This window comes from Anabrus simplex, chromosome 1 (genome assembly GCF_040414725.1).
Source record: "Anabrus simplex isolate iqAnaSimp1 chromosome 1, ASM4041472v1, whole genome shotgun sequence".
Lineage (NCBI taxonomy): Eukaryota > Metazoa > Arthropoda > Insecta > Orthoptera > Tettigoniidae > Anabrus > Anabrus simplex.
Genome location: NC_090265.1, coordinates 1,723,154,510 through 1,723,178,854, shown reverse-complemented (window position 1 = coordinate 1,723,178,854; position 24,345 = coordinate 1,723,154,510). Strand labels below are relative to the sequence as shown.

General features: G+C 42.4%; 1 protein-coding gene across 1 annotated transcript in view; it reads right to left on the bottom strand.

Annotated features, from left to right (window-relative positions):
• LOC136858719 (apyrase) overlaps positions 1-24,345 on the bottom strand; it is a 168,050-nt gene that overhangs the window by 89,722 nt on the left and 53,983 nt on the right. The window contains exon 3 of the mRNA XM_067138461.2: positions 7,106-7,307. Within this exon, the coding sequence (XP_066994562.2) occupies positions 7,106-7,307 (202 nt within the window). The remainder of the gene's footprint in view (positions 1-7,105; positions 7,308-24,345) is intronic.

Sequence of the window (24,345 nt, the reverse complement as noted above, 5' to 3'; positions counted from 1 at the left end):
AGCTTCAGACTCTGGGTCGGGGGATACAACTGGGGAGGATGACCAGTACTTCGCCTCACCTGGTATGATGAACAGGGGCCTTGCGGGGGATGGGAAGATTGGAAGGGATAGACAAGGAAGAGGGAAGGAAGCGGCCGTGGCCTTAAAGTTAGAGGTACCATCCCGGCATTTGCCTGGAGGAGAAGTGGTAAACCACGGAAAACCACTTCCAGGATGGGTGAGGTGGGAATCGAACCCACCTCTACTCAGTTGACCTCTCGAGGCTGAGTGGACCCCGTTCCAGCCCTCGTACCACTTTTCAAATTTCGTGACAGAGCCGGGAATCGAACCCGGTTCTCCGGGGTGGCAGCTAATCACACTAACCACTACACCACAGAGGCGGACGAACGTTGGTTCCGAAATATCAAATTTTAGACCTAATAATTCCTGTTGCCGTTTCTTCCTCAAAACGGCCATTTTTGAAACTGATAGGTTGAGGAACTACCTACGAAAGGTTATGACACAAGACAGACTCTGTGAACTCAGCCTGCTCAGAATCAAATGTGCCATCCTTGGATATTAATGAAATGGTCAATGCTTTTGCATCCCCGAAAGTACGTTGCGTGGTCCACATTCTTTTTATCAAGTGCGAGTACAGAAAAGTTTTAAAATTTTGAAGCATACCGTGTGAGTCAGCCGCGCCTGACGTTTTATGCTGTTAGGCATCCCACTGAACGTCACTGGTGTCGTTATGTTCTATTCTTTGCCACAGACCAAGCAACAATCATCTAACCATTCACTGCACCATTACCTTTGCAAAAACTTGTACCATATGCGATAAGCATTTACATAATGCATCAAACTGCCATACGGTTATGTAAAAAGTACGTCCCAATTATGAGCTTTCCGTAGGGTGGGAAATGAACGCTAAAAGCGATGGCATACTGATAGATAACGTGTGTGCATTTGTGAAGCGGAAGTAGTAGTCCATCCAGTAGGCTTTCTGGAAACCTTCACGCTGGAGTCGCCGTGGTGTCATAGGTTAAGTGCGGCGCTGTTAATGCAGCTGAGTTTGGTAAGTGGGATCGAATCCCACTTCAGCCTCTAAATTTTATTCGCATTTTGTACTTCGAGAATCATCCACAGAGCCAATATATCCGAATGCCCTCCCGTCGTGGGTTATTTATTTTGGCACTGTTCTAGGTCATTAGGGCTGCTTATGTGGATGTTTTTTAAGCAGGGCTGGACGAGGATAGAATGGTTGGGGGTTTGATTCCCCTTGACTGAGCAACAGCCTGTTAGCGCAGTAAGTGTTCGAATAGATGGCCTTCTAAATGCACGTTTCAGCACGCCGATGAACTGCCATTCGAGCTCTCTGTAGCACTGTAGTTTTAACGGATTCACAGGCTTCCGTAATAAGGTTTGGAAGGCTTTCAGGATTTTCCGGCTGCTGAGCGTACACTATATCCTTCAAATAGCTCCGTAGAAAAGAGTCCAGTGGCGTCAAATCGGGCGATTTAGGAGGCCAGGTGACAGGTTCTCCCGTTCCTATCCATCGACCGGGATGTGTAACATTCAGGTAGTTGCGAACATCTGCTGATATGTGAGGGGGTGCTCCGTCGTGTTGATACCACATGGTTACACGCTCACTCAGGGGCACATCCTCTAGCAGAACTGGTAGTTGGTCTTGAAGAAACTGTAGGTATCGGGCTCCTGTCAAGTGATCCTCAAAGAAATATGGTCCAATTAGTTGATCACCTAGTATACCACACCAGATATTTACTCCCCGTCGTGCCTGAAATGCTGCCTGCCTTACCCAGTGGGGATTTTCAACACTCCAGTAGTGCATGTTAATGACGATTCACAGAGCCATTATTATGAAATCGTGCCTCGTCCGAAAATAAAATATGAAATACAAACGCTGGATCATTTGCTACGCACAGAAATGAACACGAGTTTCGAAATATCGTCCATGGAGTTCGTGATGTAGTTGCAGGTGATACGGACGAAAAAACTGAAATGCAATATCTTTACAACAGACGACTGGCTGGTGTTGGCCTGTTGTGTTACTGCCCGGGTACTCGTGTGAGGATTCTCTCGGAAAGTGTCCAAAACCATCACGGCAGTTTCACCGGGCGTAACTGATTCCTCTCTAACAGGACCTGTTCGAGAAAGTGACGAAGTTATACGCAAACGTCGCTCCACCCTACTGAACGTATTTGCGTTTGGTTGTTGTCTGTGTGGAAATCTTTCCTAGTGCAGGCGCTGTGCATTCTGTCTTGCTTCACCGTAGATGAGGAGCAAGTCAACATACTCATCTGCTGAATACACAGCGAAGAAATGACGAGGGCTGCTAGGCTACACCAAGTGTCAGGCTACTACACATTCAACATGTTCGAATGTGGCACGAATGGCCTCTTCTTTCATCCTCAAAGTTTAAAATGTGAATAAAAATATTTATCGATTGTGGGGTTCGAAACCTACCAACGCAACATGCGGCAACAAGTGTGTGGTCTCTCATAGTGCATTGGCACTGCCGGTGGCTTCAAGTAGCCTACGCAGTGGCCTCCACGGTATGCACTAGCCATGCGTCTTAGTAGGTGTGCTACGTACTAAGTGACGAGCCGAACCTAGCACACGAGGGCGAAACGCTGGCAACCAGGAATGAGTTAGCTGGAAAATTTATAATGTCCGATAAAGGACCAATTACAGTATATTGGTATTATTAGTCCACTACACCACGATGACTGTTGCCCCCAGTTTAGCAGAAAGCATACTTGGTGTAAAACTACGTCCCGCTTCACAAACTCACACACGTTTTCTATCAGTATGTCATCGTTCTTAGCGATAATTTCAAAACCAATCGAAAGGTTATAATTGGCACGTACATTTTACATAACCGTATGACAGTTTGTTATATTGTGTAAATACATGTCGCATACATGTTTTTGCAAAAGTCGTGCAGTGATAACGTAGTAAGTGCTATAAAGGTGACTGTAGATTGGTATACGGCAAAGGAAAATCGACCATCATCTCACTGACGTTCGTTGGGATGCCTAAAAGCAAAAACGTCAGGCGCGGCTGACTCACCCGGCATATTTATTTACGTTGTATGTCAATTCGCACAAAACAACTTTCAAAATAAAATCTAGCAATATATTAATTGTGTCCGCCTCTGTGGTGTAGTGGTTAGTGTGATTAGTTGCCACCTCCGGAGGCCCTGGTTCGATTCCCGGCTCTGCCACGAAATTTGAAAAATGGTACGAGGACTGGAACGGGGTCCACTCATCCTCGGGAGGTCAAATGAGTAGAGGTGAGTTCGATTCCCACCTCGCCATCCTGGAAGTGGTTTTCCGTGGTTTTCCACTTCTCCAGGAAAATGCCGGGATAGTACCTAACTTAAGGCCACCGAGCTCGATAGCTGCAGTCGCTTAAGTGCGGCCAGTATCCAGTAATCGGGAGATAGTGGGTTCGAGCCCCACTGTCGGCAGCCCTGAAGGTGGTTTTCCGTGGTTTCCCAATTCCTAGGCCTTTCCTATCCCATCGTCGCCATAAGGTATATCTGTGTCGGTGCGACGTAAAGCAAATTGCAACAATAACTTAAGGCCTCTTCCTTGTCTATCCCTTCCAATCTTCCCATCCCCCCACAAATCCCCTGTTCAGCATAGTAGGTAACACCACCTGGGCGAGGTACTAGTCATTCTCCCCAGCTGTATCCCTCGACCCAATGTCTTACGCTCCAGGACACTGCCCTTGAGGCGGGAGAGGTGGGATTCCTCGCTGAATCCGAGGGAAAAGGCAACCCTGGAGGGTAAGCAGATGAAGAAGAATAAATTAATTGTCGGCCTCTGTGGTGTAATGGTTGGGTGATAAGCTGCCATCCCCGGGAGCCCGGGTTCGATTCCTGACTCTGCGATAAAAAATTGAAAAGTTGTACAAGGGCTGGAATGGGGTCTACTCATCCTCGGGAGCTCAACTGAGTAGGAGGGGGGGGGGGTTGATTTCCACCTCGGCCATCCTCAAAATGGTTTTCCGTGGTTTCCCACTTCTCTTCCAAGCAAATGCCTGCGTGGTACCTAACTGGAGGCCACGGCTGCTTCCCTCCCTCTTCCCTTCCATTTTCCCCATCCCTCCACAAAGACGCTGTTCAGTATCGCAGGTGAGGCTGCCTGGGCGATGTACTGGTCCTCGGCCCCAGTTATATGCCTCCGACCCAAAGTCTCACGCTCCAGGACACTTACTTTGAGGTAAGTCAGAGGGGTAAACCAACCCTGGAGGATAAACGGATTAAGAAAGAAAGAAAGAAAGAAAGAAAGAAAGAAAGAAAGAAAGAAAGAAACAAACAAACAAACAAAGCAGAATCAATGAATTAGTTTTGTACTCTTATAGTAAGTTCTTTGTGCATATCATGTGGATATAGATTGCTCTAAATTATCTGATGTAATTACATTTGTGTGTGTTAGTGGTAAGTTTTATAGAATTTCTTTGAGGGGACCAGTTTTGTTTCTTACATTTATGTGTGTTACTGGTAAGTTTTACAGAATTTATTTGAGGGGACCAGTTTTGTTTCTAGCAGTCGGTCCCGTGTCATATTTGTTACGCCACTACTCCTACCATTCTCTCTTTCAAACTACCCCAGAAATAGCAGTCGGGAGGCGTTAAATTTGGAGAGCGAGCTGACAGTAAACCTGCACTAAACATGATTCACTGCACTTATTATTACGAACAGTACGTTATGGAGCCACGTCTTCCTGGAAATAACCGAGGAACGACCTTTCCTGTTCCAGTATTAATGAGGAAAAACTCGTTCTCTATTAATTACATTTATCAGCCAGAATAATGGTGTCGCTACTCGATTGAGTCTTACACTAAACTGCGGTAAAAACGTCAAATTTACGAGAGAATACAAGAGGAGTAAGCGATGCAAAACACAAGTCGGTACTATGTGCCACGTATCAAGCAGCGTTCCCGAACGCAAATTGAAGAGGGATGGAATTTTACAAACAGACAACGGGGAAAACAATACGCTGCAGTACAACCGCACCCTCCTCCACACCCACCTAGGTTCTCCAAATGCATTGCTTATCAGCGATACGCCACTTCTCTTATTCGCATGAGGTTCAATCATGGCAGGTTTTTCCTAACCATCTCTACCGGAAAGGGTAGGAGTCCTAGACTTGCCTTACTGTTCCTGTGATCGTCCAACAATCATTAACCTCAACCACATCATCTTCTCGTCATCTTTATAATGTGCAGCGGCAAAAAATTAAGCCGGCCCCGTGGTGTAAGGGTAGCGTGCCTTCCTCTTACCAGCAGGCCCCATGTTCGATTTCCAGCCAGGTCAAGGATTTTTACCTGGACCTGAGGGCTGGTTCGAGGTCCACTCAGCCTACGGTACGTGATTAGAATTGAGGAGCTATCTGATAGTGAGATAGCGGCCCCGGTCTAGAAAGCCAAGAATAACGGCCAAGAGGATTCGACGTGCTGACCACACGATACCTCGTAATCTGCAGGCCTTCGAGATGAGCAGTGGTCGCTCGGTAGGCCAAGGCCCTTCAAGGCCTGTAGTGCTATGGGAGGGGGAGGGGAAAATTAATAACAAGTTTACTTTCAATCAACTTCCACCTACCACTCAATATACAGTGCATTTTATCATTCCAGCAACCAGAGGTGTACAATGCAATCGCCACTTTCTTAAAAGACACCGATTTAAGACTATAAAGTTTGACGTGCTACAATATCGGAAATAACTAATATACACTGATCAGCCAGAACATTATGACCACCTACCTAATAGCCGGTATATCGCTGGAGGGAGTTGGCACCACATCTGCACACACAAGTTACCTAATTCCCGTAAATTCCGGGGAGGGGGACGATGAGCTCTGAGGCCACGTTCAATCACATCTCAGATGTGTTTGATCGGGTTATGATCCGGTGAGTTGGGGGGCCATCACATCAATTGCAACATGCCACGGTGTTCCTCTTGTGACATGGCGCATTATCTTGTTGCACTGCCGTTGGGAAACATGATCGTCATGAAGGGGTGTACAAGGTCTTCAACCAGTGTACAGTACTTCTCGGCCGTCATGGTGCCTTGCACGAGCTCCACTGGACCTATGGATGTTGCCCAGAGCATAATTGAGCCGCTGCCAACTTGTCTCCGTCCCGCAGTACAGGTGTGAAGGAGCTGTTCCCCTGGAAGACGACGGATTCTCACACTCACATCGGCATGGTGAACGAGGTATCGAAATACATCAGACCAGGCAATGCTCTGCCACTGCGCCAACGTCCAGTGTCGATAGTCACGTGCCCATTTCATCGTAGTTGCCGATGTGGTGGTGTTAACATTGGCGCATGCATTGGTTGTCGGCTGCGGAGGTTCATCCTTAGGAGTGTTCATTCAGTGCACTGTGGGTTCAGACACACTTGTACTCTGCCCATCATTAAAGTCTGATGTTAGTTCCGCCACAGTTGGCCGCCGTCCTGTTTTACAAGTCTGGCCAGCCTACGACGTCCGACATCTGTAATGAGGGATGGTCGCCCAACCCCTCGACGTTTGAACGTGGTTTCACTCTGGTTTCGCCACTTGTTGAAAACACTCACCACAGCACTCCTCGAACACCCGACAAGTCGTGCAGTGTCCGAAATGCTCGTGCCGAGCCTCTGGGTCATCACAATCTGCCCTCGGTCAAACTCAGATAGATCGCGCGCCTTTCCCATTCTACAGACGGACAGCACGCTCACTGATACTACATGCACCGTGCGTGTGTCTGACTAGCAGTCTTTCCTCGTCAGGTGACGCTGCTATCGCCTGGACGGGGTTATATCGATAGTAGGTAAGTGGTCATGATGTTCTGGCTGATCACTGTAATACCGTTGCATTGTTTAAATTTCTTTTTTATTTCTGTGTATGTGTGTGAGTATTCTGCAAGGACTCGGAACTATTAACTTAAAACTACGGAATCCAAGTACAATATTATGGAAGATTCATATGTGTATATGTATTCTAAGTGTATATTTACCGTTTAAATTCTGTATTCCAATTTATTTGTAGCTGGCAGTTTGGTCTGGTATCTAAAGCCAATAAAAAGAACAATGTCGGTACCAGTATGGTAAAAGTTACCTGTGTAGAGCAGTGTATGCGAATGACCACCAACAATGACGTCAATATCTGGCACCTCGGCAGCAACATCTCTGTCTACTTCTATCCCGGCGTGAGACAGTCCGATGATTATGTTTACTCCTTGAGCTTTGAGATTAGCAGCCTCTGACTTCACAGCTTCTATTTCATCCAGGAAGATGAGTTTCTCCGGGCTGCTGATGTCCTGAAATAAACAAGACATAAATCACCAGATCGTTAAGCAGTCACAGAAACCGTGCCGGAAACTTTAGTCTCCAGCCCAGAAGAGAAGAGTCATGTTTTATGAGAAGTTTAACTGTGTGCGACAAATAGCCCACTGAATGTGCTTGGTCTCGAGAAAACATTCGCTTTGTGCATAGGCACCTTCTTGCTTTCAATCGGCATCAGCCTAGAGGATGGCAATATGTAAAAGGCTGCTAAATTTCGCTTATTAATCCTTACAAGTAGTCAAAACATTGAACAATTATTCGCAAAAAAATATAATAAATCTTTTCCTCTCGTAGTTCGTCCAAAAACATGGTACGGTTCCTTTTTCTTAATTATAAATAGGACTAGCGGACCCATGCGGGAAATCTCGCATGTTTGTAAAGTATGTGGTGGAGAAGCCCCCTAGTGAACTACTAGAGAACTAAGGAATACACAAATCAGTAAAATATTAGACAGTCTTAATGCAATTGTTTATTTTTTAACATTTATGGTATACATTTGAACGGAAGCAAATGAAAGTCTATTATCATACTGACGAATGTTTCGGAAGTAATTTTTGGTTTTACCATCATTCTTCCCTTTACTGATAATTACAGCATATTATCTATATATATAAAATAAGAGTTTTGTCTGTACATTGCTCAGAATTTGAAAATAATGGTATTTCTGTATCGATCGTGTCCATAGTAACAAGAAAATGCACTTTTTACTTTTCCGTAATTTCTGTCTGTCTGTCTGTCTGTCTGTCTGTCTGTCTGTCTGTATGTATGTATGTCTGTCTGTCTGTCTGTCTGTATGTATGTACACGCATCACGAGAAAACGGTTGAAGAGAATTTAATGAAAATCGGTATGTGAAGTCGGGGGATGAGCCTCTACAATCTAGGCTATAGATCATTTTACTCACGCTGAATGAAATGGTAGTTTAGGGGAAGGCCTAAAATTGAATTCTCAACTATTTATGTTATTAGTGGTCTAATGAAAATCGGTATGTGAAGTCGGAGGATGGGCCTCTACAATATAGGCTATAAATCATTTTACTCCCGCTGAGTGAAATGGTAGTTTAGGGGAAGGCCTAAAATTGAATTCTCAACTATTTATGTTATTAGTGGTCGTATTTTAAAGAAAATGGGTATGCAAAGTTGGGGAATAAGTTGCTACAATCTAGGCTATCAATAATTGTATTCACGCTGAGAAAAAAGGTTGTTTAGAGGAAGGCCTAAAATTTAATTCTCAAATATTGTTGTTATTAGTAGTCCTATCTTGATGAAAATCGGTATGCAAAGTCATGAAATAAGTCGCTATAGTCTAGGCTGTAAATTATTTTATTCACGCTGAGTGAAATGGTAGTTTAGGGGAAGGCCTAAAATGTAATTCTCAAATATTTCTTATTAGAGGTTCAATCGATGAATGCTACATAACTAAGGTTATATAGTATTAAATTTCCTATTATTACATTGTTACCGTACTGGCTTTGATCACAAACATGTTCATGAATTTGGATTTTTGTTACTAAGTCCATATCAGCGCCGAGTAACGAGAAAATGGGTAAACAGTATTTAATGGAAATCGCTATGTAAGTCGGAGAATAAGAAACTACAGTTTATGTTATACAATATTTTACAAATCACAGAGTCGAAAGAAAACTAAATGTGAAGGCCTACAATATAGAAAGCTCATAACATTGATCAACAATAACATTACATTGACCATTGTTTGTCGTGATGTGCTTTGTCTTCTGTTGCCCCTCATCTCCGGTAGATAGGACTACTGCTGCGTACAGAGTATTTTTTATTTGATTTACGTCACACCGACATAGATAGCTTTTATGGCGACGATGGGATAGGAAAGGGCTAGAGTGCCTTAGGCCTTAATTAAGGTACAGGCCCAGCATTTGATTGGTGTGAAAGTAGGAAATCACGGAATACCATCTTCAGCGCTGCCGACAATGGGGTTCAAATCCACTATCTCTCGGATGGAAGCTCACAGCTGCGTGCCCCTAACCACACGGCCAAATCGCCCGGTCGTACAGAGTGTAACAGCCTGCCTGAATATTGATGGGAAGTAGCTGGGGAGTTAGATAACTTTCTTCTTTAGCATGCCATTCCCCTGGTTTATATATTTTCTGATACTACTGATACGTAACACACTGGATCATCATAGCATTCGGGCTATTGAATCTCTACTCTGAGGCACTGATTGGAATGAACAGGGTGCATATTTAGCGGAATAATGGCATATGAGTGTTCATGGCAATCTGAGGCCTGGTCATCCCAGCTCTGGAACTTTGGGCTATTAGATTGGCACCGCAATCTAACCGCAGCACTGTTCGTTAAAAGTGATAAAACGTGCGGCTTTCCATTTGATCGAGTATTTTATATGGTAGCATTGCTTTTAATCGCTACATTGATACTTGCGTTTTTGTAATGATCTATGTTGATTTCAGTTAAGAAAACCACAAAGTCAGTCTTTCTGAGAATCCCGTAGCGAAGCACGGGTACATCAGCTAGTAATGACATAAAACAGTCGTCCCAGTGGCCAAAATGTGAAGTTGACAGCAATAATGACGCTTTTTTTTCTACAGAAACAGTAATTGCAAATCGCACACTTCGTACAATATTTTAAACTATTTGTTTAAATAAATGATCGATATTTATGAAATGAGAGTGCACTTCGTCACTGTTAATGTCTATTATCTTTCTTTTGAATGCTCATTTGTCACGATCGGTTATTTGTGAGGGCCGCAAATGTGATATACAGGGTGAAGCGAAATTCGCGCACTCGGGCGTCGCAGCGCGACTCCTCACATGCCAGCAATAAAAAAAAGTCTCTCACAAAAGTTCGTCCTGCGAGTATATCCAGGAGAAAAAGGACGTTGAAGAGGTGGTAATCTAGCAACACTGTAACCACATGTAGGGTAACTACCTCTGTCAGCACATAATAGTCGTGCTGTACAGTTGGTGCAGTGGATAGAGTTGGGGGTCGATCCTGGTTTGAGGCGTATGTCTTTTTATTTCGTAAATGTAATCCAGGTGGTATGGTATCTGGCACCTTAATCGTCAACAGCGATTGCAGCGCGTCCTCTAGAAACTATTTGCACTTACATACTACGATCCTAGAAATGGACGAACATTCGTTTTCATTGGTCAGCTTTGAAAGACGCCCTTTCCACGTCGTGGGCGTGAATTTGTTCGCAGCTCTTCATCTACTAGATGCGTTACAACGTGTTCAGCTTTACTAAATTTTGTAAATGTACCGCTAGAATGCATATGACCTAAGAAACGTTGTCTTAACAGTATTACAGTATGTAGTGTCCGATGGAAATTAGCAATTAAAAAAATGCACCTCAACCCAGGATCGAACCCTCGAGCTCCTGCATGCTAACCCAAAATCCTATCCACTGTACCAACTGTACAGCATGACTAGTATGTGCTGACAGAGGTAGTTACCTTACATGTGGTTACCGTGTTGCCAGATTGCCACTCTTCAACGTTCTTTTTCTGCCGGATATACTCGCAGGACGAACTTTTGTGAGAGACATTTTTTTTTATTGCTGGCATGTGAGGAGTCGCGCTGCGACGCCCGAGTGCACGAATTTCGCTTCACCCTGCATACTACTGAAATAATATAGGCCTATATGCTGTGTCCCAAACTTGCGAACTGACTTTTCATCCCAGTACAGCCCGCCTGGTGGCCATGATCCTGAAGGCATCAAGTCTATACTGTGTGGCACTACGCCTAGCCGGTTCGAGTCCTGTTAGTCAGAAAAATCATCATCAGAATGTTGGCCGGCAGAGTAGTAATCATTCGATTGCGTGCCAAAAACCCGGGAATTCCAAACCTCTCCGGACTGTTCACATGGAGTGTAGGCATATGACGTTGTTGATGCCGACTCATTCGTCGGATATGGACGTTCAAGCCTTGAGCAGACTCCGTGGTGCTATTGACAGGACTAGGCTATGTGCCGGCACCGGGTTTCACCTTTTTCCTTTCTACTCTTCTGTATCACATCATTCATTTAATCTAACTCCCGCAATGTTCATGTCACGAAGGGTCGCTACAAAGATTCATACCACTTCATCCCCGACTCCGTAGAGGAACAGGACAAGGGCTGGACAAACAAACATGTCGGAAGTAATTGAGGGTTGGATACAGCAAGTTCCTATAAACATATAACCTGTGACAAAGTTCGGTAAATAGTCCTGTACTATCAATATAGATGAACAAAGCACGACAGTGACCTTACTGACCTTCGAAATAGTCTCCTCCCATAACTATGCACTGCTGAGATCTGCAATACATGTCCTGCAAACTTTGCAAGAATTCCTTTGGGATGGTGTTGAAAAGCCTCGTCACGTTTCGTTGGATGTCAGGAATATCGTCAATTCTCTTTCCTTTCAAAGCGAGTTTGAGGCTGATCTTTCTCCGACGAGGGGATCCCAGAGAACGCCATTCCATGCTTTGCCGTTTCATTTCAGGGTCGTATCTGAGACAGCAGGTTTCATCTTCAGTGACAATACAGTTCAAGAAATTTGGTGTCGCATTCGCCGTTTCGACAAAATCCTGTGAAGCCTCTAAACGTGCCTGCTTCTGATCGTCAGTCAAGTGATGTGGCACAAGACGAGAACACGTTTTCCTCTTCCCTAACTTCTGGGTAACGATTTGTCGCACGGATTCACTGTTAATCTGCAATTTATCCGCTATCATGCGCACAGTTAATCGCCGATCGTTCGTGATTAATGTCCTCACCTTCTCAATGTTTTCGTCACAGACGGTGGTCGCCGCTACGGGGATTGTCAGAAATACTTTCCCGGCCTCCTCGAAAACGGGCGAACCACTCGTACACACATTTCAAGGATAGTGCTTGATCTTCATAGACACGTACCAGCATCGCATGCGTTTCTTTCGGTGTCTTGCCAAGCTTAAAACAAAACTGTACATTGATCTTTGGGTCGTTCATGTTCCTGTTCGCAGTTCAGAACCAACGCACTAAACACGCACTGTGTCAAACAGGTCTTACACGGCACACACACGATGCTCAACAGAACAACGTTGGGAGCAGGTGGTCAAAACCTGCTGCTACAGCGTTGTGTGTCGCCACTGTTGCCGGATCGACCGTTCTGAATTCATTCACCGAATTTTATTGTCACAGGTTGTATATCCTACGGTGGATCGTTTACAAGCAACGCCTTTGGGGCAGTTCGTAGTCAGTACTGAGGCTGCGTCTGAAACAAGGTTGCCATCGAATACGTGAAATGCCTACATTGTTCGAACGTGTCAATGAGGTGGCGTATGTTGTGGAACATGAGGACTGCTACACTAGCGTTCATTTAAACCTCGGGTCAGAAATATCCATTTCAGGAAAGGAAATCAGTACAGCCCTCAGAACCGGCCAGTACCAGCTTACACTCATTCGTGCAGAAGCATAACACATGGACACAACTGAAGAGTGAGGGGAGATTGAGAGACCGAATGACGTGAGATCTACCATGAACCAAACATCCACAGAGGGGAAGGTACTTGCTTTCCCGCCTACACCCCTCCCCCCCCCCCACACTGTTTCGACCTTGAATACGCGGTAGAGAGGGGGAGATGAAGAGAGGAATCACTCGGGCTCGTATGCCAACTCACTGAGGGTCAAATTCTCCTATTTCCTTGTAATTCTTTTGTGCTAAGGCTGGCTGAAATGTTAGCGGTTTCGACCATGACCTTATTGTCAAATGGTCATTTTCCCTGACACATTAATATTAATATAGTTTATCCACAACAACCAATTATTAAACAATTATGATACTCAGAGACGTTCTATGGAGTTATTGTCAGCGCTGATCAAACACTTAAATGGTATACATATTAGGATGGGATTACACCGTACATATTTCTTTACAATTAAATTACAGTTAATTACCGGTAACTGTTTTCCTTTACGAAGAGAAGCCAATATAACCAAAATGTTTAACCATAGAAACATCTTAATTATTTACGGAGAAAATGGTGTTGGGAGTGACCTCTGAGTGCGTAATGTCACAGGTCACACCTCTTGGAAGACGAACACATGTGCCGTTGCCTCATTTACTTCCCCTTGATCCTCAGGGTTGGCCAAAATCTACGCCCAAACGTTGCTTGTTTTCCTTTCCACCCGGAATTCATGTGATCACGAGTGTACTTGACACATCCCTTACGAAAATCCGTAACTCGTAAGCGATGGACCTTAGCACATATGCTTGCATGAATTTGCTTTCACTCATGTTTGGGAACATCCTGTTAATAACAGGTGGGTTTTTCTTGCTATTTGCTTTACGTCGCACTGACACAGACAGGTCTTATGGCGACGATGGGACAGGAAAGTCCTAGGAGTTGAAAGGAAGTGGCCGTCGCCTTAATTAAGGTAGAGCCCCAGCATTTTCCTGGTGTGAAAATGGGAAACCACGGAAAACCATCCTCAGGGCTGCCGACAGTGGGATTCGAACCCATTATCTCCCGGATGCAAGCTCACAGCTGCAGTTACTCACAATCTTTTTACTTATTACTCTGTACAGAATAATATCAGAATAACATCATCCGCAAAATGCTTTATCTCTGATTCCAGTTCTTTATTCATATCATATATATATATATATATATATATATATATATATATATAAAAGAAAATAAAGATATAATAATACCTTCTTGTGGAATTCCCCTCTTAATGATTACAGGATCAGACAAAGCTTCACGTACTCTACTTCTCTGAGTTCTATTTTCTAGAAATATAGCCACCCATTCAGTCACTTTTGTCTAGTCCAATAGCTCACATAACCTATCAAATGCCTTCGATAGGTCAAACGCGATACAGTCCATTTGACCTCTTGAATTCAGGATATCTGCTGTATCTTGCTGAAATCCTACAAACTGAGCTTCAGTGGAATAACCTTTCCTAAACCCGAACTGCCTTCTATCGAACCAGTTATTAATTTCGCAAACATGCCCAATATTATCAGTTAGAATGCTTTCCCAAAGCTTACATGCAACGCATGTCGAACTTACTGGCCTGTAATTTTCAGCTTTATGCCTATCACCCTTTCCTTTGTACACAGGGGCTACTATAGCAACTCTCCATTCATTTGCTATAGCGCCTTCATGCAAACAATAACCAAGGTACTTCAGATATGGCACTACATCCCAATCCATTGTCTTTACAATATCCCCGGAAATCTTAAAAATTAGAAAAGCAGCTGGAATTGATAACTTTCGTACCTTATTGTAAATGTCATTTTTATGTAAATTTAAATACTTCTTTAGTGTTAGTCATCTCCTCTCTCTGGACATAATCCTTGTAACCAACAGTCTTTACGTACTGCTGACTGAATACTTCTGCCTTCTGAAGTTCCTCGCATACGCACTCGTAATAATAATGTTATTTGCTTTACGTCCCACGAACTACTTTTAAGGTTTACGGAGACGCCGAGGTGCCGGAATTTAGTCCCGCAGGAGTTCATTTACGTGCCAGTAAATCTACCGACACGAGGCTGTCTTATTTGAGCACCTACAAATACCACCAGACTGAGCCAAGATTGAACCTGCCAAGTTGGGGTCAGAAGGCCAGCGCCTCAACCGTCTGAGCCGCTCACCCCGGCATATGTACGCACTCGCCTTGTTCATTAATGATTCCTGGAATGTCCTTCTTAGAACCTGTTTCTACCTTAATGTATTCATACATACGGTTCCATTTTTCACTAAAATTTGTATGAGTGCCAATTGCTTGTCATTATGTTATCCTGAGCTGACTTCTTTGCTAGGTTCAATTTCCTAGTAAGTTCCTTCAATTTCTCTTTACTTCCACAGACATTTCTAACTTTTTCTTTCCGATCTGCACTTCCTATTTAGTCTCTTTAAATATCTATTATAATAAGGTGGGTCTTTACCATTCCTTACCACCTTTAAAGGTACATATCTGTTTTCACATTCCTCTGCAACTGCTTTAAACCCATCTCATAGTCTGTTTACATTCTTATTTACCGTTTCCCACCGATCATAGTTTTTTAACTCTCTCATATCTATTTTATCAGCCATATGGTACTGCCTTATAATGCTACTTTTGCGACCTTCCTATCACCCTTGCCCTTTAGAATTCTTGAGCACGAACTAACAAATAACTGAACTTGAACTTTCTTGAAACAAATTATTATAATAACCTCAAATGTCCGTAATTTGGGCGCCGCAGTTCGCCAAAATGAATTCCTCCAACTTTGATATGGTTTTCTTCACTCTCAGCGCGTCTACAAGCGGTTGGTTAATCCGCCACGGCTCTTACCTAAAGAATTAAACCGGGTGGGATCAGCACCAAGTTTGTCTACTTCCACGATGACTTGGGATAAACTAGCTGTACTCTAATGATATAATCCATCAAACCCTTGTAACAAATTAACATTTCATGACTGGAAAGTTTTCCAGTATATAAACAGAAATCTAAAGTTGATATAAGATAAATACATGGGAAATCAAGTACTACGATCTACTACCATTTGTAGACAGCAACACACATCATTTTGAGGGATTGCTCCACCGACTCGTAGTATTCTGATCCAGTATATTGATAGGCTACCATTCACACATGTTGTCTTTACGTCTTCAAACAAGCCCGTAGACACGGTCAATAGACTGGACCTTTGACTGTCCGATCACTAACCTCGTCAACAGACCAATGCATCAGACTATTCAAAACAGACAATAGATAATGTACACTGGACGAGAGATAATAGACACCGGATCGCGTCCACCTTCCTCAGCTTGTCATGACGTAGCCTACACTGCGTGGGTAAGAGCAGCGAGATCTGTGTTAACAGATGGCTTGCTCCGGAGACGACATCCACGGATTCTGCGAGTAGGTGCATTCTCTTCTATGACTCATGCAACTTTTCACGCTATTATTATCATCTCTGATTTTCCCAAGTCAGGGACGTAGCCAAGAGGAAGGGGGGTCTTTACTGGGAGTTAGAAACCCCCCATGGAAATTTCGCAAAAAGAATTAAACAGAAACTGATGATTACCGAGCTCGATAGCTGCAGTCGCTTAAGTGCGGCCAGTATCCAGCAATCGGGAGATAGTGGGTTCGAGCCCCACTGTCGGCAGCCCTGAAGATGGTTTTCCGTGGTTTCCCATTTTCACACCAGGCAAATGGCGGTGCTGTACCTTAATTAAGGCCACGGCCGCTTCCTTCCAATTCCTAGGCCTTTCCTATCCCAACGTCGCCATAAGACATACCTGTGTCGGTGCGACGTAAAGCAAATAGCAACAAAAAAACTTATAATAAACAACAAAATAAATAAACTTTCAGATACATAATTGTAGAACCAACAGGTCTGTTGAATCTATTTTATAAAAAGCCTGGAAAGTCGGACTTCAGGTTTTAAACTGAACATACCATTCGCTGTTAAACTGTTCACTCACTACAATCAATCACTAATGATTTGCATATAGGGCAGTCGCCCAGGAGGCAGATTCCTTATCTGTTGTTTCCCTACTCTTTTCTTAAATGATTGCAAAGAAATTGGAAAATTGCTGAACATCTCCCTTGGTAAGTTATTCCAGTCCCTAACTCCCCTTCCTATAAACGAATATTTTCCCCAAATTGTCGTCTTGAATTTCAACTTTATCATCATATTGTGATCTTTCCTACTTTTAAAGATACCACTCAAACTTATTCGTCTACTAATGTCATTCCACGCCATCTCAACACTGACAGCTCGGAACATACCACTTATTCGAGAAGCTCGTCTCCTTTCTCCCAAGTCTTCCCAGCCCAAACTTTGCAACATTTTTGTAACCCTACTCTTTTGTCGGAAATCACCCAGAACAAATCGAGCTGCTTTTCTTTGGATTTTTTCCAGTTCTTGAATCAAGTAATCTTGGTGAGGGTCCGATACACTGAAACCATACTCCAACTGGGTTCTTACCAGAGACTTAATGCCCTCTCGTTTACATCCTTACTACAACCCCTAAATACCCTCATAACCATGTGCAGAGAACAGTCATATTTATGTAATCACACCAATGAAGATCTTTCCTTGTATTAATACCTAGGTACTTACTATAACCTCCAAAGGGAACTTTCACCCCATTCAACGCAGTAATTAAATCTTAGAGGACTTTCCCTATTTTTGAAACTCACAACCTGACTTAACTCCGTTTATCATCATACCATTGCCTTCTGTCCATCTCACAACATTATCGAGGTCTTTTTGCAGTTGCTCACAATCTTGCAACTTATTTATTACTCTGTACAGAATAACATCATATGCAAAAAGCCTTATCTCTGATTCCACTTCTTTACACATATCACTGATATATATAAGAAAACAAAAGTCCAATAATACTGCCTTGAGGAATTCCCCTCTTAATTATTACAGGGACAGATAGAGCTTCGCCTACTCTAATTCTCTGAGTTCTATTTTCTAGAAATATGGCTACCCATTCAGTCACTCTCTTGTCTAGTCAAATTGCACTAATTTTTGCCAGTAGTCTCCCATGATCTACCCTATCAGATGCCTTAGGTAGGTCGATCGCGATACAGTCCAATTGACCTGCTGAATCCATGATGTCTGCTATATCTGTTGACCTTGATCGTATTGTTCGTGTTCTGTATTTTATTGTAAGATTTTGTAGTGTACTATAATCTGAATATCATATGCTAATTCACTTGTATAAATGTCCTTATAATAACAAGTCTTGCATGCACACACACACACACACACACACACACACACACACACACACCTTAATTGTTTTCTATAATAATTTTGTAACTATAACCCCCACCACCATCAGCCGATCCTGGCTACGCTACTCCCCCAGGTACTGCACACATATATGCAAAAAGGTCAACTTTCCAGCATCTATATTTAACTTATGAAATTAATTATTTCATACAGAACAGACGAAATGATATATGTACTATGATAAACTAGCAGAGGCCTCGGTAACTGTTCCTATGACTCCAGGTAAATTCTCAAGAGGCGTTCTACTTCGCAGATGATTAAAGGGAAAAGTCATTAGGACATACGAGTAAGGGGTTAGTCATGATTGCTGCGATGAAGAGGTAAGTATTTTTACCACATTTTAGTATAACAAGGGGATCCGTGCGAGAAATCTCGCATGTTCATTTAGGATGTGGTGGAGTAGCCCACTGGTGAACTAAGGAATTCACAGAAAAGTACAGTATTAGGCAGTCTTACTTACCACTTAATGTAATCTTTGATTTTTCAACATTTATGGTATCCACTTGAACGGAAGGAAATGCAAGTGCATTTTTATACTGACAAAAGTGCCGTACCGGTAAGTATTTTTTTGGTTTTCATATCGTTCTTTTCTTAACATAATTACAGCATATTATAATTACATAAAATAGGCGCCATAAAACAGTGGCCAAAATGTGAAGTGGACAGCAATTATGGAGTGCATTTTCCTACAGCAACAGTATTTGCAAATCGCACACTTCGTACACGTTTTTAAGCCCATTTTTAAAGAAATTATCTATACTGATGAAATGGGAGTGCAATTCGTCGCTGCTAATGTCTATTCTCTTTCTTTTGAATGCCTTTTTGTCACGATCGGTTAGTTGTGAGCGCCGGAAAAGGGATCTATGCTACTGAAATCTATGTATATAAAAGAACATGTCCTGACTGACTGACTGACTGACTGATTCATCATCGCCGAGCCAAAACTACTGGACATAATGAAATAAAATTTTGAGGATACATTTATATTACAATGTAGGTGCTCGCTAAGGGAGGATTTTTGGATATTCCATCGCTAAGGGGGAGAAATGACGGGTGAAATTTTAAAATGAGTGTATCTATATCTCAAAACTTTAAAAGTTTACAGATGTAAAAAGTGGTATTTATAATCTCTTTTAAAAATAAAGAAACACGTATTTTTGTTTTCTGAAAATGCCAATAGGAGGGTGTAAAGGGGGGTTTTGAATACCTCTATTGAGGATACTTATATATCAGAAACTGAAGATATTACAGACCTGAAAAATTGGTATTTGGGATCTCCTTTAAAATAAAGAAACATATATTTTTTGTTTTTGAAAATCCAATTAATGGGGGTTAAACAGGAGTGACAAATTGGGGTGAATTTTTAGAAAGACGATATCTACAGTATATCTCATAAACGTAAGATATTACAGACGTAAACATTTGTATTTGGAATCTCGTGTAAAAGTAAAGAAATACAGGCGATTTGTTTTTGGAAACTCTACTTAAGGGGAAGTAAAAAGGGGGGTAAAATTTTAAAATGAGCATTTCTACAGTATATCTCAAAAACTTAACATGTTACAAAAGTGGAATATGGTATTTTTTATCTCTATTAAAGAAAGATGTATTTTTTCGGAAAAAACATTTGGGTGGGGAGTGGGGATAAAAGTGACTGAAAATGGGGTTGAATTCTTTTAATAATAATGCCATTTGCTTTACGTCCCACTAACTACTTTTACGGTTTTCGGAGACGCCGAGGTGCCGGAATTTTGTCCCGCAGGAGTTCTTTTACGTGTCTGTAAATCTACCGACACGAGGCTGACGTATTTGAGCACCTTCAAATATCACCGGACTGAGCCAGGAACGAACCTGCCAAGTTGGGGTCAGAAGGCCAGCGCCTCAACCGTCTGAGCCACTCAGCCCGGCTTGAATTCTTTTCATTAGGATGCTGATATCTCAAGAACTGAAAATGTTCCAGACGTGAAATTTGATATTTTGGATCTCCTTTAAAAAATAAATACGTATATTTTTGTTTTCGGAAATCCAATTAAAGGGGGAATTGAAAAAATTAGTTGAATTATTTGTATGGCGATACTATTGTCTCAAAAACGGAAGACTTTGCAGACGTGAAAATTGGTATGGGGGGGGGGGGGGAAGAATCATCTTGGGGTGGGGGTGAAAAGGAGTTGAATTCCTTTTATGAGGACACATATCTCAACAACTGAAGATGTTAGAGTCGTGATATATTTAGAAGATCCTTTGCTATTAAAGAAACAACTATATTTGCCGAAAAAACATTTAGGGGGGGGGGGTGAAAGGAAGTGAAAACTAGTGAATTCTTGTTATGGGGATACTTATATCTCAAAACTGAAGGTAACAGACGTGAACACTGGTATTTGGAATCTCCTTTAAACATAAAGAAACACGCCTTCTCTTTGTTTGGGGGGTGGGGGGTGTAAATCAATTTAATGGCGGTGGGGTGAAGAAGGATTTGAGACCAAATGATTTTTGCTCATAATGTACTTATTCTGATCATCGACCGATCATTTTTAATCTTTCCTGGGTTCATTTTAAATAGCCATCTTTTCCTTTGGAGAAAGTTAGATTAGGCCTACAGTAGATTCTCCTGGCATATAAATAAAAATGTAGGCACATTTGAAATAAACGATAGGAATGATATTGACCATACAAGTGTTCATCTCTATAATAAGGTCAGTAATGCACGGAAGTATATCATTCGTATGGCCAGAAATCCCGCGCACTTGCCTACGCGCGACAATGGTAATGGTCACATTGTCAGCAATTACAATGGCAGCAGATGTAATTTACCGCCAAGTAGCGGTCTTGCATCTTGCTGTGGGGCCCAGAACATCAATAATAATTGTACCGGGCGGTACACCTCCACTCCGCTAATTTAAAATGTGCGCCTGTGGAAACTCCTCTGCTGGAGGAAATCTGAACTTTATTTACCCTATTAATTTTCTAGTTTCTCAGAAGATGTCACCACCTGGAAATTTTTGAGTTTGTGAACTGTGTCATTTTCGACGTACTTTTGTTTTGCTTGAAGTAAGAAGTGTGAACTTTCTCTTCTAGAGGACACCACTGAAAAACTACAATAGTGCACCCTAGTGGGAAGAAAAATAACTGTTCTTTGGAGAAAATTTTATTTCAAAAGTTTGTTCTTTGTTAAATTTCTTTCTGTTATTGTTTAAGTTGGCTGTATACCCCTCTCTTTCCCCTTGTTTTGCATTTGACCAATCCCGAATTTCTGTTATTAATTTCTGACCAATCATTGGTATCTTCCCCCAACTTGAATATGTTTCTGTACCCTAGCCAATAAAAAGTTTGTGGGAGGGTGTTTTCTTTCCCCTAACACCTAGAACCTTCCGCGAGAGGATATAAACTGCTGATTTTAGGGTCTCCGGGCCACTTCTGTTCGATCTTTCAGTGTATAAAGTACATAGCAGGAGGCGGGAAGCGCCTCTTTCCTCGGCAGCGGTCAGCAATAAGGTAATGGCCGATTAATAAATTCTTTCTTTGCTAGCTCAGCAGTTTAACTTTCGGGGCGGGTTCGAAGCGTTCCACTATGTAACCTTTTCCTAAAATGTAACTACTCTTTTCATCTATTCTCTTGTAAAGCTACATTCTGGGATAGAGAGTGCTAACCCTCTCGAGCTCCCACTCATATTGTTTTGAGGTGAACTTACTTTTCTCAACCTATTCTTCGTTAATGTAAAACAAATCGTTCTCTTCTTAAGTCACCTCTTTAGTATGGGATCAGCCCTTGTATTAACGGCCTAGCGCCAAGTAGGTCTTAATCAAAGTGTATTAGGAGTGCAAGTTCGCCTCCTCTCAAATTGTTATTTTAGAGGTCATTTAATTAACATTCTTTTCGTTTAATAGACCTCAGTAGATTGGGTATTTTACCCCTGTGTTTATGTCCGTTGAGGACAGCTTGAAGGTGGAGTTTGGTGTGGCTCTTTTGAGTATGGTATGCCTCGAGGAGGCTTTTCAGTGTAATTTGGAGCTAGGGCTCCTAGGTATGAATGGGGTTTTCTGCCCCTCTGTTAAAACTTGTGTTTGGGGTAAAACTGAGCTGATTGCCCAAACATTGTGAATTCGGGGCGCGAAGCCCAAATCCTGTAAATATTGTAACTACCTTATTTTACTGGCTACTCTGTACCTGCCATGCTTGTTACTTATTGATTTTGAAAGGAAAATATAACCTTATTAAATTTTAAATTTAGTTTACATGCACTATAATTTCGTAGCTTGAGATCCATTCACACCCGCACCTTCTTTCACCTCTACCTACCGCTAAAACACGGTAACAATAATAATAATAATAATAATAATAATAATAATAATAATAATAATATTTTGGAGCATCGTCAAAATATGCGGACCGCTCTGCAAACGGGTCCTGGCCGGGCAATGACTACGAATACAGTCCGGCCGCGGGTTCAGTACCACCAAGGCACCCAAGACGACACCACGCCGGATCTCCTCAAGGATCTGATCCATGTAATAAATGCTTGTAGGACAAGATGGCAAAGATTTAGGGACCCAACTGACCGGGTGGAATACGTGGACCTTACCGGGCTGAGTGGCTCAGATGGTTGAGGCGCTGGCCTTCTGTCCCCAACTTGGCAGGTTCAATGCTGGCTCAGTCCGGTGGTATTTGGAGGTGCTAAAATACGTCAGCCCCGTATCTGTAGACTTGCTGGCACGTAAAAGAACTCCTGCGTGACAAAATTCCGGCACCTTGGCGCATGGGTGCCCGCAAGGGGGCACGGGGGGCGCTTGCCACCCCCCAGGAATTTCAAAAGATGTTCAATTGTTTAATAGCATACCAGATTATTTTATAAGCAGTTATCATGACAGTCATCTAGCATCTGTTATAACCGGAAATTTCTGTAAACAATTTAGTGTTGCTGACTTTATTTTGTTTTTATATTCAAGAAAATTGTTAATGTGTCCCCACCTGGAAAAGATCCTGCAAGCACTCTTGCCTTGGCGTCTCCGAAAACCGAAAAAGTAGTTAGTGGGACGTAAAGCCAATAACATTATTATTATTATTATTATTATTATTATTATTATTATTATTATTATTTAATACGTGGACCTAGCCCGAGAAGTACAGAATCGATTGCTGGAAAGAAAGCTTGAAAAATGGGAGGAAGTTCGCCGTAATGTCTGAGAATTCGCAGAAATAGCACTTCCATTCGTCGGTGCTAACTCATTAATAAATATAATTATTCGTCCAGGGATCATGCTATTTTTCTTTCAACAATAGTCATTTTTATGTTACGTACGTTATACGTTTCACCTCCATTTTGCCGTTTGAACTGCCCGCGATAGTCATGATGGACAAAGATACTGAGAATTCACAGACATAGCATTTCCAGTGAGGGAAGAAAAGAGGGCACGATGAAGCGGAAGGCCACAGAAAAGAATCGTATCTACAGCGAAATAATCGCCGTAGTTACGTGTCCATGTTTCTTTAGTAATAATGGTATTTATTAATTTACCACTAATTTTATTGTTGATTTGCGTGAAAGCAATTATTAACCTCCATTTAGTACCAAAATTACAATGAAATTTCATGGATACGATTCGTTCTCGTAACCCGTAACATTAAAGCAGATACAGGTAGGCCTCGTTATACGCGATAGTTGTGTTCCGCGGAACTGCCGCGCATACCGAATTCGCGTAAATCAAGAGTCATTTTATATGTAATATTAGGGTTAGGTTTCAGTTTACTCACTCATTACGTTTAAAATAACAGATATTTTGAGTATTTTTACAGAAAATAACGATTATCGTGTTTCTGAAAGGCATTTTAATGAAAAATTTATACACTTAAAATTTTAACACAGAAACACACAATGAAAAACTGAAGTCTACATACAAGCTCTTGGCTTTAGCTTGAATAGCAGCTACAGACAGAGGCAGGTGTTCTTGGTTGTGATGCTCAATCCTATGGCTTAGCATTTTTTCCATTCTTTCCATCTCTTCCGAAATCCGGCTGCATGGCTAAATGGTTAGCGTGCTGGCCTTTGATCACAGGGGTCCCGGGTTCGATTCCTCGCAGGGTCGAAAATTTTAACCATCATTGGTTGCTTTCCCTGGCACGGGGACTGGGTGTATGTGTTGTCTTCATCATCACTTCATCCTCATCACGACGCGCAGGTCGCCTACGAGAGTCAAATCAAAAGAACTGCACTTGGCGAGCCGAACCCGTTCTGGGATCTCCCGGAACTAAAAGCCATATGCAA